The following is a 17,953-nucleotide window of genomic DNA, read 5'->3' on the forward strand; positions in this document are numbered from 1 at the left end:
ACGATCTTGTATCCACTGACTGTCTTGTTAGATTAACCCAATAAATTTCATTCACTCCGCATACTCAATCCTATAGACGCCCTTTTAATCCTTCAATCACAGACGTAACTCGATTTCACAAAACAGTCAAGAGTATTCAAACCCACTTCATTAAAAATCTCGATTCACCATTACAATACTGACTTCAGCAGCGATTGCCTCAGCCTTCCCAAAACTCTACGAAGAAGAAAAATCCAAATTCTCTGTCTTTCCTTCCCCGACCCGAAGCATGAAGCTCCTCTCTCTAATCTCTTTGATCTTCAAAAACCTCCAATGAAAACCGAACTAGTAACCTTGCAAAAGCTTGAAAACTAGCTCCCCCCGATTCCCAGAGAAAAAAAAAACCCCCCCCTCTTCAAAACTATATCCTCCCTAACCTTATCCTCTGAATTTCTTCAATCTTCCGTCTTAGATCTGGAATTGGCTCCCACCGTCAAGCTTGGATCCAAAATTGGCTCTCGCCATCAGAGCTTTCTCCTCCGTTTTTACCTTTAAGAAATCCATTTACCGAAAACAACATTCCCCAAAACGGCACAGAGAACAGGACAGCCTGAAACAGAATCGAACCCCGTAATCGGGACCACATTGAGTCGCCCGACCAATTCAGGTCTCATATTGGATAAGAGGACCCGGATTGGATTCTCGAAATTGGATCCAATTGGCTCTTCGAACCCGTCGTGTGAATTGGTCCTTCTCTTCCTGCTGACTCCCGTTATTGGAATCGAACGGAGCATTTCAGTATGCCCCGGCTGACTGTAACGGAGTGACTGAACCTGACCACTCAGTATTTGCACTGGAGTTGGTCGATGCTCCCAATATTCGAGGTAACTGAATATTAATAAAATTCTTCTTTTTTTTTATTTTCACTGTATACTCGTGTTACAACACGACAACGGTTCTCAGATTGAAATTCAAAAAGGCGTACCAATGAATTTAACTTGCGATCTTGGAGTTGGATAGCTTTGGGGTTGAAGTTCAATCATAAGTTGTACTTGATTGATAAATCCTTGAAACTTGGATCTGATGCCATCAAACTTCTCGGGTAAGGTAATTCTTGGTTCTCTAACATTTGAAGGACGTTCCACCATAGGAAAAAGGACATGGTTTGGTACAGATATTGAAGCAGCTCCAACCATTTCTATATCTTCACTTCCTGCCAATCTTATTGCTTCTTGTGGTAGTAAATTGAGTTGATGCATTGCAAGCATTAACTCCCTCAATTGTTCTTGCATTTGTGCCATTGCTCTCTTCATTTCAACAAGTTCTGCCATGATAACACTTAGAAGAGAGAAGATGTCTTATATTGCTCAAGACAAATAGAAGAGAGGACTTGAGAACAAAGAAAATACTAAGGAGAATATTAGTTTAGAAGAGGGTAATCCGCAACTTCTAATATGCTTATATCTTATCAAGAAAAAGGGGTAATCCACTCTTAATCAAGATTAGACAAAGCTCTGATATTGTAGGTGTACTCTTGTCAATCTGTCAAGGACAAGAACTCGATGAAAAAACAATTTAGACAAGTGAGCCTTCACTTAAAGAGAGGTAACAAAATATATATAAACAAGGATATATATTGAAAGAGAAACTAGAATGGCTATTGCCAAAAGACAAGAAAACTAGAGAATCTTAGACTAGAAGCAAGAAAGGAGTTGACAAGAGTGAAGAAGCCTTCACTCTTGTCTCTATATATACTATCTAACTAGGGGCTACGTGGTGACGTTCTATAGGACCTCCAATATGTGTTGACTTTGTAGGACACATGGCTTGGCTTACAAGGCAAGTTCTTCTACGTGTGGGCCACATAGTTAGCTTGATCTTCAAGCTAACAACATGTGTAGCACATGGCAAACTTGTTGACCACGTTTCTAATCCAAAAAATCAATTAAAGACACCTATGAAGTCAAAGCAGCGTCTATGAAGCTTCTAGGAAGCTTCCATATTAAATACTATAGAATTTACTTACTTTTATCTACTTTTATTTAATTCTACCTATTTATATATGTAATTACTAGCTTACATGATTATGTCCGTGATAATACATTCTTGTGTCACTCGAAAAGACTATAAAAATACTCAAAGATGGTATAATATTCTACTATAATACCTATTGCTAAAGATAGTAAGATTAGAAAGCCTTGAAACAAGACTAATAACTAAAAAGATGTTGATAAGAGTGAAGAAGGCTTCACTCTTGCCTCCATATATACTATGTAATTAGGAGCTATGTGGCAACATTATATAGGATGTCCAATACATGTCCAATTTGCGAAACATTTGTCTTAACTTACAAGGCAAGTTTCCTATATACATGCCACATTGTCAATTTGTACCACAAGCTATTCACATGTGCAATACATGACGAACTTGTTGGCCAAGTTTCTAACCTACCAAGCAACTATAAACAAAAATAAAGTCAAATATTAGTTTATGTAGCTTCTAAAAAACTTTGTCTTAAGATAATATCAAATCTATTTACATTTATCTTTTATTTGCCACTTCTTATCTTGGTAAATATGTATATTCATGCCAATGATGTGAATTGTGAATATAGAGAACGTTCCTAATGATTCTAAAGGATATAACTAATATCAAATTCTTAAAAGAATTAAAGAAAAAACTTACCCTTCAAGTTAAGTGAAATGTTTCAATTGTTATAAATGAATTAAATCAAACATGATATGTAAATTTTGATCTTTTTATTTATAAAAAATGATTTAAAATATGACAATTATTTTTTAACCATCATATTACCAATTGCAAACTTATACTTACAATACAATTAATAAAAACCATTAATTCAAAATCATTATTGAAATAATACCAACCTTTTTAACATAGAATATTACTTTTACTTTTTTTGCCCCTAATTTGTTTGGTTTCAAAACCATTGATGTAAAACTATCAATATCATCATATTTATAATCTCAAATATCTATGCCAAGTTTTATAATATAAGCATCTACAAAATTTGAAGTTTTAATATGTTTCCAATGTTTCTAATTTTAATGTGAATCTCCCCAAAAAAAATATATATATATCTTTCCACAAACAAATCGTTCAAATATGAAGTAAACCATAAAACATTGACTTTCTCCCAAAACCACATCGAAGTTGACAAAGGCAAAAGTTAGGGGGACACATGTGCAAATGTGCAAAGGAAGACTATATTAAATCAGCTTCACCAAATCTAGGAAAGGGGGAGTTAAATAGAAAGCCACGAGAGAGCCAAATGGAGGGCGGGCCAAGTGCGCGGTCTACGGGATCCCATCCTGACAGGGATTCACTCCCCTCCCCACAATTCCGCCGTGGCAGAAGGGGACCCTGAAGCCGCGGGGCCTCAATTGGTATATGTGGCAGTGACGTGGAGGGGAATCTATTTCCCCACACGGGGAACGTGGTTCCCCAGTCCGGATAGAACCTAAGCTGGGACCCAGAGACGTTTCCGTCTATGGGACTGCCCGAATCTTCTAATTCGGGCACACAATCTTCTTGGAATATCACGGACCGGGATCGAATGAACGTTTTACATCCAAAAATGATGTGATAAACGGATGGTTCGTGGATGAAAAGTGGACCGCGTTGCTATTACTGGATATAAAGGGGGATTCCTTCCATACGGTAATAAAGTCGGTGAAGATGCTCACGTCATGGCTATAATATATGTATGTGTGTGTATATATATATATTTGGTTTTAATGAAAAGAATTCCATTGTGGGAGATGGGTAATAATAATAATATTATTATTATTATTGTTGTTGTAAGCTTGGCTTGACTTGGCCTTTGTCATTGATGGTGTAGCCTTTGAAGCCCCCCCTTGATTCGCATGGATTAAGGTGGATCCATGCTCATTTCGTAAAATATAAATATATATATATATACATGTTTCGAAATGTTGGTCACTAATTCGGCTGTAATGCATGCATGCTTAAAAAAAAAAAAAAAAAAAAAAAAAAAGTTGTTTTAAAAAAATTAACTTGGAAGATTATTTGGTTTGTTTTAAAGTAAGGATTTTAGACTGATGCAAACAGTTGAAAATGAGCATCGTAACTTGGGATTGTCATTGTTGTGAGTATTGAACTAAGATTTAGGGTGATTAGCTGCATGAACGTTGAGAAATTAAAGTTCAAATAATGTGATCTGATCATAAAATACTTGTGTGTGTATATGAAATAGAATGAAAATGAAATTGGTGTTGTAAAAATAAATATTTCAAAGAGAATGAACAAGCAATAAGTAAATATAGAATCTTATTGTGTTTGGTTTTGATTTATTATGTGATACTTATGAACAAGCAAATATTTGGGATATATCAAGATAGAGTGAGATATCAGGATAGTTATTAACACAAAGACAAGATTGAAGTGCATAACATGCATATGATTTTTTATACAATCACTCAACAATCTCCATGCTTTTGATGATTCTAAAATAGGATAATTCAATGTAGCAGCAGAATTTAATGGTAATTATTTTTAAAAGAATGCTGTGTTGACATATTTTCACTCTATTGGTATTGAATCCATTTCTGTTCATTTAATGTTTTTTTCAAAACATTCACACACTTTTATATACGTTTTGATATTTTTTACATGACTTGAGGAATATTCTAACAAAGAGACACTAATAGAGAAATTGTAATATTTTAAAAGTGTGATCTGTTGATAGTATTTCTGTGTTTTTACATGTGTTTGTGTGCTTAAATAAATAGATAACTTAGAAAATTTTGTTTGTAGATTGTGATGTAAAACACATTTTTCAAGTCCATTTTTGAATTTATAAAGAGTCATAATAATAATAATAATAATAATAATAATACGATTATCATTTGAATTCATCACATGCTCCACTTTTAAAATTTTAAAAATTACAAGTGTAAATCATCTCCACATCACTCGACCACTTCTGTGATATATGTACACAATAAAATATGTATAGAAAAATAATTATTTATCCAATAATAAAAATAAAAATTACTTTCCAGTCTTACATTACAATATATTGTTGTTAGATATGAATGGTTTTCATTCTTGGATGAATTTCAAAAGCCTCCTTTTGCACATCATACTGTTGAATATATATATATATATATATATCCAATAAATGTACATATAATGCAAACACTATTGAATGAGTTTATGATTTCATTTTCTCTTAATGGTGTACATTGTAAGCCATCTGGTACTTTAAGTAGATTTTGTACCTGTAAAATTTTCACAACTTTTATTAAATCTTATTGGATATCATGTACTTTGAAGCTTTGACAAAAGTCCATACAACCATAATAATCTAAATTACATTTTATATTCCAAAAAAAAAGTATTTTTTCAGGTATTTTTTCAAGTATTGTTTCTGTCAATCTATCACAACATCATTGCTTGTTAATGAAATTAATATTTGAAATGGTCCAGTAATAATAAGGTAATTTTCATAACAATTCAAATAAAGTCAGGTAATTCATAATTCGTTTTATGCATATTTACTTTAATACCCTGTAATTCTTCTATAACAATACCATGTTAAAGAGAAATTGGTAAAGAGAAAGGTGTAGAGTGTTTTGTTTTGTTTTATTAATGTTGTATCTGAAAGGAGTTCTGTAAAATTTTCAATGATTTCCCAATATTCTTGGGAAATTGGCCATAAGAATTCTACACAAATACGAAATCTACAATGATCAAAAACATTCATAGCAATGTAGAATAATTTCTTGTCTAAAACTGTTGCATTTTGTATAATATTGATACAATTACATCTAAAAACTTTACATCTATATATATATATATATATATATATATATGTCATCAAAAATATAAAATTAAGAATAAAGAATGTTTTTTATTTCAATTATATAATATAAATTTATAACTCACTAATATATTAAATATTTAAGATTATTTATAAATGAAAATTTAAAAATATTAAAGATGGTAACTTTGTAAAGTATTAACCATAGATTATAGAAGTACTGCATTTTATGTGGTGGATGGTGGAAGATAGTAAACAATTTGTAGATATTGTAGATGTCATTATAAAATATAGTACTACAAAGAATTGGTGCAAATTTATTAACCTCTCATTTCTATAAGTTTTATGACTATATCTATTGTAATTTAAAATATTATCATTAATATTAGCATCATTGTATGTCTAATGAAGTTGATGTAGGTTCAAGTATAGCATAACAGAAGTCTCGGAACTTGCATACAATCTAGTCTTTATCTCACTTATTCTTCCCATATATACATATACGACCAAACTGTATAATAAAGTCAATGACACATCTTATGTTTTGTTTGGTAGTACCCAATCTTCTATTGTTCAATAGATCTATTCTACACATTACAAAATCTCATCTTATTTTTATACAAAACTGTTAGTTGATGTACAAAACACTACTCACAAACTATTATATTTTGGAAGCATGGCAACAGTTTACGAGGATGGCCAAGATTTAAAGCTCCAAACAGCACCCCCAAATACCAAACCCCCAATTAAATAAACATATATAGTCAGAATGCCAAGTAATGCATGCCATGGACACTAACTCGGGGGACACTAATCACCTGACCGGCAATAAATGCCCACCAAATACACAGAAAAATCAAAAAATAGTATAGAAATACAAATAGAAGCGGAAGGAAGGAAGGGCAAACTGTGGGAGAGAACAGTGGAAGTGAAGGTAAGAGAGGATGAGTGAGCAATCACACACAGACCACAATATGCAAAGGAATCGAGCGTGGTAATAATAGCAGCAGCAGCAGCAGCGGCATTGAAGAAAGATGCGCAACAGGCTGCAGGGGACGGCAAAAGCTAGAAGCAGGGGGAGAGGGTGGTAACTGGTGCAGAAGAATTGACGGCCAGGAAGGAAGGGGGCTTGCTAATGTAAGCAGGCAAAATGGTGGGTGGGGTGAAAAGCCTGAAGGTGCTGCTACTGCAACAGTGGGCGTGCGAGGGCCTTGTGAAGCAGCAGCAGCAAACAACAGCAACAGCAACAAATAGGCGGAACTGTATCGGCGAGAGGAGTGAGCGAGAATCTAGAGAGTGCATGAGCAGGGAGACACACGAGGAATATACTGTGTGCCTGCCACTGGAAGATTCGGAGAGAGAGAAAGGGGGAGGAAAGGTTTGAGCTCATCGCTTGATGCTGGCAACACAGATTGGATTTTGTTTGCTAAGATAAGCATCCGGCAGTCCGCACCCGGCGACCGATCGGCCTGCGCGAACGGCTCATCCGCTGTGGAGAGACGCTGCGTCGGTCTGGTTTCCCTGCCTTTGCGGGGTTAGAATGTTGGCATCGGGGATGGAATGAAATCGTGCTGGTGTGTTTTTTTAACCTCTTTTTTCATGTGATGAGCAAATAACAGAATCGCCGCAGCAGGGAAAGGAATGGCATATTTGTATATATACATACATAAATATATTTATATATATATATATTTTTACACGTAAATATACTTGTGGGTATGCATGTATAGGTGAATTTTGTGATTGATGGTAGCAATAGCCGTGTGGTTGTGGTGTCCAGTTCAAGAAAGAAGCGAAAGGGAATGGAATAAGATTCAAGTTCCTGCTGAAGGCTGCAGAGAAAATAATGTTTTTCTAATGGAGAGCATGTTAGTGGTGCATATTTAGCTCTGCTCTGGATTCTCTACCGTCGATCGAGAATTGTCCAGATGACTTTTGTTTAAGAACCTGGGTCCACCAGAATGTGCGATCGTTCATCACTGGACATATTGTTCAACGGATCAGGATCATCTCCACAAAGGAATGGAAAGTCGCAGGTTCCTGGCAGAGACACAAACATGGAAAAAAGCTATTCATACGGTCGCGATGACAAGTTACAGAGACGGGGCTAATAATACCAAGTGACCTCATTAACTACTTAAGTAACTTACCTGTAATAGCCTATAAACCTCATTTGCTCTCCTACATTGTAGTGTCTGCTTGTCGGACAGTACCGCGGCAGTGGGATTAATAAGAGCAAGCCTGGCATCGAGGCCCATTTGCGAAGGGAGCCATTCTTCTTCCTCCTCATCCCCACCCACACTCTTCTCGAGTGCTGTCTTCTTTTGCTCATCATTCTCCTTCGCTGGAGAAGGCTTGCCTGCATGTGAGGCGCACTGCTTGTTGACTTGCTTGCAACAGTAATGTAGCTGGTCAACTCTAGTTGGGTGTGACGAAAGGTTGGCTACCGAGCATCCCACTTGCGGGTGCGAGGTATCGTAAGATGGACGCTCGCTTCATAGTTTTTATATGGCCGGGTCTTGGGAGATGACTGAGGGTTGTTTGGCGGGGTAGGCAGAGTCTAACGCTCTGACGCGCAAGCTTGACTACTATTGTTTTTTTATTGATATATATTATATAACGAAGGTTGAGGGTGAGAGGTAGAGAGGGTGACTGAGAGTGGACAAGTGGTCGGGGTTGGGTGTGAGTGAGTGAGTGAGTGAGTGCGTGCGTGCGTGCGTGTGTGTGTGTGTTTAACGCGAGTGAGTAAACACTTCAGTTTCTGGAAAACAATGTCGTGGGGAGCTGCTGGTGTTTGACTTGGAAGCGTCATATCTTGCAGTTGGAGTGCGACGCGGAGTAAAAAAAAAAAAAAATCTGACTGGAACATCAAACCCTTGTAGCTTGTTGCAGGGGGGGATAGCTGTGCCGTTGGGTCTTGATCGAAGTTGGAAGGACTTGAGAGACTTTTCCTTGATCGTGTCTAAACCTTTGGCGAAACTGGCGTGTCCTCGTGAGTCCTGTACTGCCATTCCCTTGCCGAGAACAGTGGCATACTTGTCAGCGTTTATTTGCATTGGAGAATCTGAGATTACAATAGCACGATGTGCTTGCACTTCGCGGAGGAGCAGACGAAGGGAATGCAGTCTTATGAGCTTCATTACACCACGTCAGGACAGCTGAGTTCTCGTCAACAGCAAATGGCCAGCTCGTGTAGCCACAGCCATGCAGGCCACTCTTCTCCTGGAGTGACCACTTCGTCGACGTCTGCCGAAACGACCACGTATGTCACAGACGGCGAAGGGACCTCCAATTCTGGCTCCGATGTCACGCCTGTAACCTGCAAGGCGAGCACTATTCCGTTCCAAGCGCTGGGCAGCCTGCCGTCAGAGGAGGGACAGTTGTGGTGGATGCGTGCGGGATACAACTCGGACGTTAAGCAATTCAGTGATGGGGAAATGGATCAAGCAAGCGTGGACGAGATGAAGGAGTCTACCAGCGAGGACGTAGATCTTAAGTTCCACAATATGGACACCATGGACGGTGCAGTGCAATCCAAGCTTTGTCCCCGGGGTCATTGGCGCCCAGCGGAAGACGAGAAGTTAAGGGAGCTGGTATCCCAGTACGGGCCGCAGAACTGGAACCTCATTGCTGAGAAACTCCATGGCCGATCAGGTTGACACTCTTCGTCTTACTTGCAAGCCTCGACTGCCGCAATGCTTTCTCCAAATTGTCATAAATTGTGCTGGCTGGGATGATGCACTCGTAAGTGTTGTTGACATTTGAGTCTTCTTGCTCGTTTTATTAGGAAAAAGCTGCAGGCTGCGTTGGTTCAATCAGCTTGACCCACGGATCAACCGTCGCCCTTTCACGGAGGATGAAGAGGAGCGTCTCCTCGCTGCTCACAGCTTCCATGGCAACAAATGGGCCATGATTGCGCGTCTTTTCCTCGGCCGCACGGACAACGCTGTCAAAAACCACTGGCATGTGGTCATGGCACGCAAGTTTCGGGAGCGCTCGCGCTCCTCCGGCCGTCGCAAAGCGCAAGAACCCCGGCGAGGCAGGCGACCCAGCTCGTCGTCAGAGCAACACACCACTTCCAGCGAGGAAGTCTCCGACGTTTCTCTTTCCACGCACCACGGCCAGGTCCTGAACCCCTCGTCTTTGAGCCGCAGCACCAAGAATTCCTACACTTCGACGTCTACCCCCTCGTTTCAGCCCGGCTTCATTTTGCCACATCATGAACCGTCCCGCATCCTGAGCTCTTCACCTCACAGTGAGTCCAGCAAGAAGGGCTCATCTTTGTTGTCGAGCTCAACAACCGCGCTCGCGCGACCTTCTCCAGCTTCAAGGTGGTTGTCACAGTCTGCTGAGCTTGGCTCACAAACGCAGTATGGGCAAAAGCGAGTGCCGCAAACAGATGCCGTGCCGCAGAGCACGGGTTTTCTTCCGGAGCTTAAGATACGACCTGAACGGAATTGCAAGGGGCCTACTGCAGCCCAATGGGTTCCCTCCCTTGTCAGTCCATTTCCCAGCGCCCGCGGCAACCAAAGAGACGAACATGCAAGAAACCTCTGGGCTTCGAGCTTCAGGGCCGAGCTTCATGGGCAGATTCAGGACCATCATGGACATGGCGTCCAGAACCTGGTAAACCACTTAGAAGGAGGCTTTGAGGTTCGGAAGCGTGCTGAGCAACTGGGTCTGCAGACAGACCTTGAGGCTTTTGCTGCATGGGGAATGACGAACCACGGTCAAGAGATCACAACCTCCCAGTCTGAGGCTGCCCCTGCGATCTCCTTCATCGATTTCCTGGGAGTCGGCGTCGTTAAAGAAAATTCTTCATCATCACCGGTATGCTGATTGCCGGCCGATTTTACGAGCTGGCCATGTCAAGGAGTGCTTCTACAGTGGTGCGAGATTTCCACAAACCCGATTTTGTGCTATTCACTCAAATTCAAACCAAACCTTTCATTTCGGGAAGTAGATAACAAGGCTGGAGGGCGTGAGATTGTACATCCTTTCCGCATTCCGCTGCAAAGTCGGGGCAGTGGAATACGACAACCCACTCACCGACTTGCGACGTTTTTCAACGTCCACGTTGAGGTCATCTAGTTGCAGCAAGTACTGCTTGAGGAACCAGTTCATCAACCCTGGGGCGATGCCACAGCGTCTTCACACCCGCTTTCCGATCTTTGATCTCCTTCAGCCCAGAAAACAACACTGACAGCATTTTTTTATTTCTCTTTTTTCCCATACCATTTCTCCGATTCATTTCCATCTCCCGAAGGTTCTTCTTCCAGCCTCCAGTTTTGCTCTTGGAGGGAGAAGAGCCCAATCCATGTGAATAGCTATTCTCCTCGTGCCCTCCGCAGGCATTCTATCAGTCAACGAAACACCTAAATAGCGTTTGTAGAAAAAGATAGCGACGACCTGTATTGACCAAATGTAGCAAAACCGGATGCTGGTGATAGATGGCATCATGTCCGGTAGCCTCTGTAAACAAACGCTGTATCACTCTGTACATTGCTGGAATCCAGGGGGAATGGATACAACCGCCCTGCCGAGACGCTTGCGATCGCTGCTAGGCATACTTCAGCCATTGTAGCGCATGTACACAGACAGATTAGGGCTTTCCAGTTGAGCAAGGAGCACATGGATCAGTGCCCTGAAGCTGACAAAATACACAACAACCAGATAATATGCTAAAGTTAAACAAGATTTGATGGGGTGCCCAATTCTGAGAGTGCACTTCCAAGCGACCGATTCGATGAAACACGCTGGGGCTGAAGAAATCCATGGTCCAGCTCCGTCTTCGACATTGTGGAATACTCATAATAATAATAATAATAATAAAAGTACACCTTCCTATGCATGGGTTGCTTGTTTTTTCTTCTCGAGCTTTTTGTCAAGGCTGAACATCTGTTGCTTCTTCAACCTTCGTGAGACTGGTTTTGAAGTTTCGAAGCTTGCTTTTTCGGTGCACTTTTCACAACTTGCTGGTGAATTATTGCACACAGTTAGTGCGTAATCTTGTTGACGAGTATTGAGTTTTGTGAAGAATTGCTTCTTGTCTCTGGTGTTTCGTTGCTTCGATGGGCTGATGTGGAAACAATAGCTTGAGGAAGAAGGAGCTTTGAATATTGATACATTAGCTGTGGTTTAATCCAAGGAAATCTATGGCAATTGTGGGAAAGGTTAGAAACTTGAACAAAAAGAATGAGTGAAGAAATGCATGTAATAGACCTAATTGTAAATTTTCATATGGTGGAAATAGGTTGAAACATTGTTCATAATTCCAATTACCCAGTAGTCTTTTACGTTACAGCATAAAAATTTGATAGCTTTCAGTACTTCTTATCTAATTGTAATACTTTAGCCAAATTCTTACTGACATTTATACTTAACAGTTATAAGATGTTGTTTTTATTTGTAAATAATAACCCAACAACTACCTATTTTTGTCATTCAAAATATGATTTATTTTTCATATTCAAGATGGAAAAAAAAAAAGAAAAAAGAAAAAAAAAGGGCTTGTACTGTGAATTTATTCTTGAAATTTGGAACATAACCAAAAGTTGAAGAATTGCATAGTATATGCATATGGGTATTGAATGAAATTATCACATAATAAAATTTGACAGCAAGTCTTGTAGATCACCTTTTTGTTGGACTTTAAAGATGGGTGCACTTGGAAGCAATAAAAATGTAAAAAGAAAAAAACCAATAGAAGACGAAAAATGGTTGATTTCTTTATTAAACTCAATTAATAAACACATCATGTTAATTGTTTTGAAAATGTTAAAACATGGAGAATAATAAAATCATAAAATAAGTTGCTACTTTGAAATGATTTTACTTTCTAGTTTTATTTAAATATTTGTTTCAGGTGAATATTTGACACAGTTCAAATTTTCAAGTCAGAATAATAATTATCTATTTTAAAATTATAACTGTAAATAAATAACTAATATTAATATACATACATAGAAATTTCTTATTATAACCATCATAAATTTGATTTCAATTATTTTCATTCAAAATACAAAATCAAATAATTAAATTCAAGGATTATATGAATTTATGGTTATGTTGAAGTGCTATGTTAGTTCTACTATACATGAGTATATTTTAATAACAGTAGTTTGTTAATTACTCAATATATGTTTGTATAAATGTATGTTGTTGATATTTGATTTACTTACCTATCTATCTATTAGAATTAAATGAAATCAAATAATCAAAGTGGCATTTCACAGTATTTTACTATCCTGAAATAATGAATTATGAATAATGTCGTCTTTTAAAGTAAATTTGATTACAATAGTGTTTTGTAGTTTTACATTTTTGATAAGTAGAAACCTCTTATTTGTAATAATTTTAAGTTAATTTCTAGTTAAAAATATACTTATCAAAGTAGAGCTTAACACATTTTTATTAATTGAATGGACTTGGATCTCTTCTGTGGTACAAAACAAAATATAGACTCAAGAGAATTTACAAAATCCATAATTTAATATCATTACAGTGCATCAATATATATATATATATATATATATATATTTCAGAAAATTATTTGATAATAGGCGTTAATAAGAAAACATAACTACAGAAACTTTATCATTTAAAAAAAGTAATGAAGAGAAGGAGAATAGGTTATAAAAAATCACAAACTCTACAATAAAACAACACCAAAATGTCCACAAGAAACACAAAAGTTGTAGTCTATGAAATCCATGATCAAGGGGGCTATAACGTGGTCATGGAGGCTCACAAGACCATCTAATCCACAACACAATTCCAAAATATCACACAATAAAAAAAAAAAAAAAAAAAAAAAAAAAAGGAAAAAAAAAAATGAGGAGGAGCACAATTATAACCACAATTACAACAACAACAATAGCAACACGGATGAATGAACGCAGAGCTTCACATCCGTGGCCATGGGCAACAGAAGGTCCCAATACCGCTTCGCGGAGACCGGAGACTGTGCGCGAGTGGTGCGGCACTTGGGGGAAGACTGAGGAGGTGCAAGAAGACGCGATGCGAGGCCGTCGCAAAGATCCAGAGAGAGCGATGGCGACGAAGGCCACAGCAATCACCGGGATGAGTGAGTGAGTGAGCGAGTGAGTGTGTGTGTTTCAGAGTTTTTTAAGTCCCCCCCCCTGTAGTAATGTAGCGCAGCGGAGGGCCGACAATTATCTATCTATCTGTGCTGCTGCTGCACCTACCATAGGGCTGTGGGGGTGCAGTGGGTGCAGGGCAGAGCGACAATGCGGCTGGCTGGCGCCGTGAAGCGGGTGGGGAGTGGATGATCGAGTACAGCACACCAGCAGGGGCGAGAGTGAGAGAGAGAAAGACCCAGAAGGGGCCCTGACTTTCCTCAGGATTCCAGTGGAGGATGGGACATAGGAGGACTCGCACAGACAGACAGAGAGAGAGAGATGGATTGTCCAACAGACGGGGTGTCTGAACTCCGCGGCGCCCGTAGCGAAAAGAAGCTCCGGGAGGAACCTGGAAGGAAGCTGTGTTGATCGGGTTGACAAGCACAGTAGGCGAGCTCCGCCAGGGTGCAGTCCTGCCATCCATCCGTCTTTCTATCTATCTCGATAGCTAGCTATGTATCATTTTCTATCTCGGCCAGTCGTTTATCCAATCACTCACTCACTCTGCTCTGCAGGTAGGGGGCTGGTACTGGGTGCCCACCTTGAGCACGACGCGGGGGCTGTGAGGGGGCGAGATCAGCGAGCCGTGGTATGCAAATCCGGAGGGGAGAGGGTAGAACAGCGACGCCCTTTCATCACGCTCCGTGCTTCTTCAGACTTCGGTCGCCGTTCGGTGAGGACAATGTTGCACCAGCACTGGAAGACTGGCCCTTTGGGTCAATTGGTTGATTGTGGAATTCAATCAAGCTGTGATAGGTCCTGACTTTGGCTGGGACGCCTGGATGGGACGGGTGTTGCAGTGCTTCCCCCTGTTTGAGTTTGACGTCGATGCTAACGCTTTGTAGTCGCTGCAGAAAATTCAGTCTATTTCCTTTGTATTCTTCGTCTTCTTCTTCTTCCCCTCTTTCTTTCCCCCTTCCTTTCTTTTCTTTCTCTTTCTCTCCCCCTTTTCTGTTGTTTTCAAAGAGCGAAGATGGAGTGTTTACAGTATGAAGAAAAATTTGTTCCTCAAAGAGGTTCCATGGAAGAAACTCCAGTGCCAGAGCACAAGGGGAACGTGCAGATTGGGTTCAATACTGACGTTAGCCCGTAAACGTCAACTGGGTTATTTCGGTACAAGGCTGGCTTTCGTGACAGAATCCCTGCAGTTGATTGATGACAGAGATTTGTGAGCTTTAATGAGTGGAATGGGAGGGAGTTTGTAATTGGATGAAAACAATTACTGTGAAAAGTGGACTTGTATGTCGTGGAGGAGATGACAAATGTGATCAGCTGATGTCGTATTTAACAGACTAGCAGTATGTTTCTATCTTTTCCTTGGAGGACTTTTCCCTTTTTTGGACAAGTGCAGATTGGGAGTCTGAATGCTGGATACAATTATTTGTGTCTGCTCCACACGCGCACAATTTTAAATTAGTAAACATGGGCATCCAGCATCTGGAAACCTCATTTCCTGAGCTACTAATTGACGACAATGTTTATTAATTTAAAATATAAGGCTTCCAGCTGTTACCAATTGACGACAATGTTATTTTCGTACAATAATGCTAAAGTGGGTCCAAGAATTCTAGGGGTGGAGCTTGAATGTTGTCATTCAGAACAAGTTTGCCGGATCCTTAAACGGTATCAACGAGACTGATGAGTTGAATTCATGGCACACGAGGAATGTCTATATGAGATTGATGTGAACTTCATAGAAAATTTTGCTAGCTTATCAAATGAGATCAGAAGCTAGAAAAATCAAACTTTAAATTAATCAAGTTTGGGTTTATGCCTCCTAACTTACGAGCCTAAGAAGAATTTGTGCACACGAGTTTTTGAAAGCATGTCACATGAAGTGATGTGAATTTCAGTTTCAATGCTTCCTCTTCCTCCCTCCCCCTCCCGCATTCTCTCCTTTTCTCTGTCTCTCTCTTTGTTTTTGTTTTTGTTTTTTTTGTTTTTGTTTTTTAAATTAAATTAGTTATTTCTTTTGGGGGGGGGGGGTTGTCGTTGAAGACTTCTACCCTTCAACAAAGCATCTGGGTGCAATAATCGAATTTGTCAAACCAAAGCACTTGAATATTTTGGTGTGAGCAGATTATCCTGTGCATGGAAACAAAATGTCAGATGTCATCTGGGCAACAGCTCCATGCCTAAAGCTTCATACAATTAGACGGATTTCAATCAAGTAGCTTCTTGTTTGAAGCTCTAATGGTTCCTGTATGTAATTGGATTTCAATCAAGTACCTTAGGATTTTCTATATATGGACTTGTGTACAAAATAAAATGTTCAAATCTATTATCGAAACACTGCATGTAAAGAAGATAAGAACTAGTAAAGAAAGAATTTTAACAGATTTCTGAAATAGAAGTGAAAGAATAACCCTGGTTATGATCGCGATTAGCCACCGAAATTGATTTTCCTTCAACCCTCTTTGAACTTTCGAATCTTACAAGTATATCAGTCATTTGAGCAGAGAAAAACTGTGAATTAAAAGCCTAATCAGAACTTGCAAATTATTCCTTTCAAACCCATCTAGACCTAATTTCGTCAGATCAATATGTGATACTATCACATTTCAAAACCAAGATTTTTTCTTCTCTGAAACTTGTTATTCATCACTTTATTTTTTGTTTTTGTTCTTTTGTTTTTTTTTGTTTTTTTCGTTTTCCGTTGTATTATTAGTGTGCACTTGTGATCCTACTCAACAACCGTCACCACACAAAGAAAGTTGTGGATCCAGCGACACAACGGAAAGACTCAGAACCGTAGTGTTACGAACTCTTCAGACTCACCCATCCATGCCACCGCCGAACACTTCCCTCTCATGCAGCCAAGTCATTGTGCCTCTAACGTATTATTGTTCTTCTTCTTTACTCACTGTTGACAATTTGCCCATGAAATGAAACCACGACACGATAAAAGTGAGAAGGAAAGTGCAGCTCACCAGAGAGACTCTTAATACACTCTCGGCTAACAAACAAGAACCAGGTGAGCTTGAGCATACAAACTAGAACCAGATTTCGGAGAAAGTCATGCTGTTTTTTTTAGCTCAAAGATGAGGTGCAGCATGAAGGGGCCTCCACAATTGAGAGTAGCAACTCCAGGCACCATGAGTGAACCTCATTCTTCATATTAATCTCTCCCTTGCTTCGTTTCTTTTTTGCAAGGAACCTCTGCAGATGCAAACACTGGAAAAACACACATTGTTGATTGAGCTAGAGCCATGTGAATGTAAACCTCCAGATGTAGGAGCCCAGTTCGTGGCAATAAATATATATATATATATATATATACAGGAACTCTGGAACAGTAAACAGCTGAGTCTATTCAAATGAGGCTCTTGAGAACAGGCTGTGACTACTTCGTAGTCACCCATATCAAAAAAAAATTGATGTATGTGGTTGTTGTTCTTAGTGGTATGAAGCTTTGTTAAGGAGAAGAAATTGATAAATCTGAAATGAAGTGCCTTCACAAGCTCAATGAGAGAGAGACTCCATCTATGTTAGAATTCAATCTCGTTGCCACTCGTCTTATTCATACTGCATTCTTAGCATTGTTAGAATTGATTGTAATGATACTACAAGAAGAATCTTGTTTTTTATTTTTATTTTGTTTTAATTAGTTAAGTTGATTTGCTATAAGTTTATGTGTAAAAATACGTATGTTTGTTTTATACTAAAAAAATTTATTTCAAATAATTATGAATGAAAACTTTAGATAGAATAAACTTCTATTTGTTAAAAAATAACCATGTTTAAGAATTTTACAACATAAATGTGCTTATTGAAGTTTTAACCATCTAATTATAAAAAATAGATACATATGTTATAATATCATATTTATCAAAATAAATTATACATTAGTATTCTTAGTTTTTAAAATAGTTTAATAAAAGCAGTAGAAGATTTATTTATTTTTAATATAATAAATGTTGGTGAATTATGTATGACTACCTCATATTCAGAAATTTTCTAAGGTAAAGTTTAAAAATAAGTATAATTGTAACTAATAGTTTTTTTTACTAATAAATTTCAAAACATT

General features: G+C 38.7%; 1 protein-coding gene and 1 long non-coding RNA gene across 2 annotated transcripts; both read left to right on the top strand.

Moving 5' to 3' along the window:
• The first annotated feature begins 8,053 nt into the window (after window positions 1–8,053).
• On the top strand, window positions 8,054–11,661 carry LOC112280761 (uncharacterized). The gene is made up of 2 exons (XM_024516560.3): window positions 8,054–9,439; window positions 9,573–11,661. Exons 1-2 carry the CDS (start codon window positions 8,869–8,871, stop codon window positions 10,622–10,624), a joined length of 1,623 nt encoding a protein of 540 aa, XP_024372328.1. The 5' UTR covers window positions 8,054–8,868; the 3' UTR covers window positions 10,625–11,661.
• Window positions 11,662–13,798: 2,137 nt separating this feature from the next.
• Window positions 13,799–15,452, top strand: LOC149989389 (uncharacterized). The gene is made up of 2 exons (XR_016502601.1): window positions 13,799–14,331; window positions 14,442–15,452. It is a non-coding gene; the product is annotated as an uncharacterized LOC149989389 (long non-coding RNA).
• The last annotated feature ends 2,501 nt before the right edge of the window (window positions 15,453–17,953 follow it).

Source organism: Physcomitrium patens, chromosome 4, assembly GCF_059467195.1.
Source record: "Physcomitrium patens ecotype Gransden chromosome 4, ASM5946719v1, whole genome shotgun sequence".
Lineage (NCBI taxonomy): Eukaryota > Viridiplantae > Streptophyta > Bryopsida > Funariales > Funariaceae > Physcomitrium > Physcomitrium patens.

Excerpts from the sequence above, each read along its gene's own strand:
- LOC112280761 (XM_024516560.3), top strand. The coding sequence starts at position 8,869 with ATGTGCTTGCACTTCGCGGAGGAGCAGACGAAGGGAATGCAGTCTTAT. Across the intron at positions 9,440-9,572 it reads GAAACTCCATGGCCGATCAG|GAAAAAGCTGCAGGCTGCGT; the intron begins GTTGACACTCTT and ends TCGTTTTATTAG.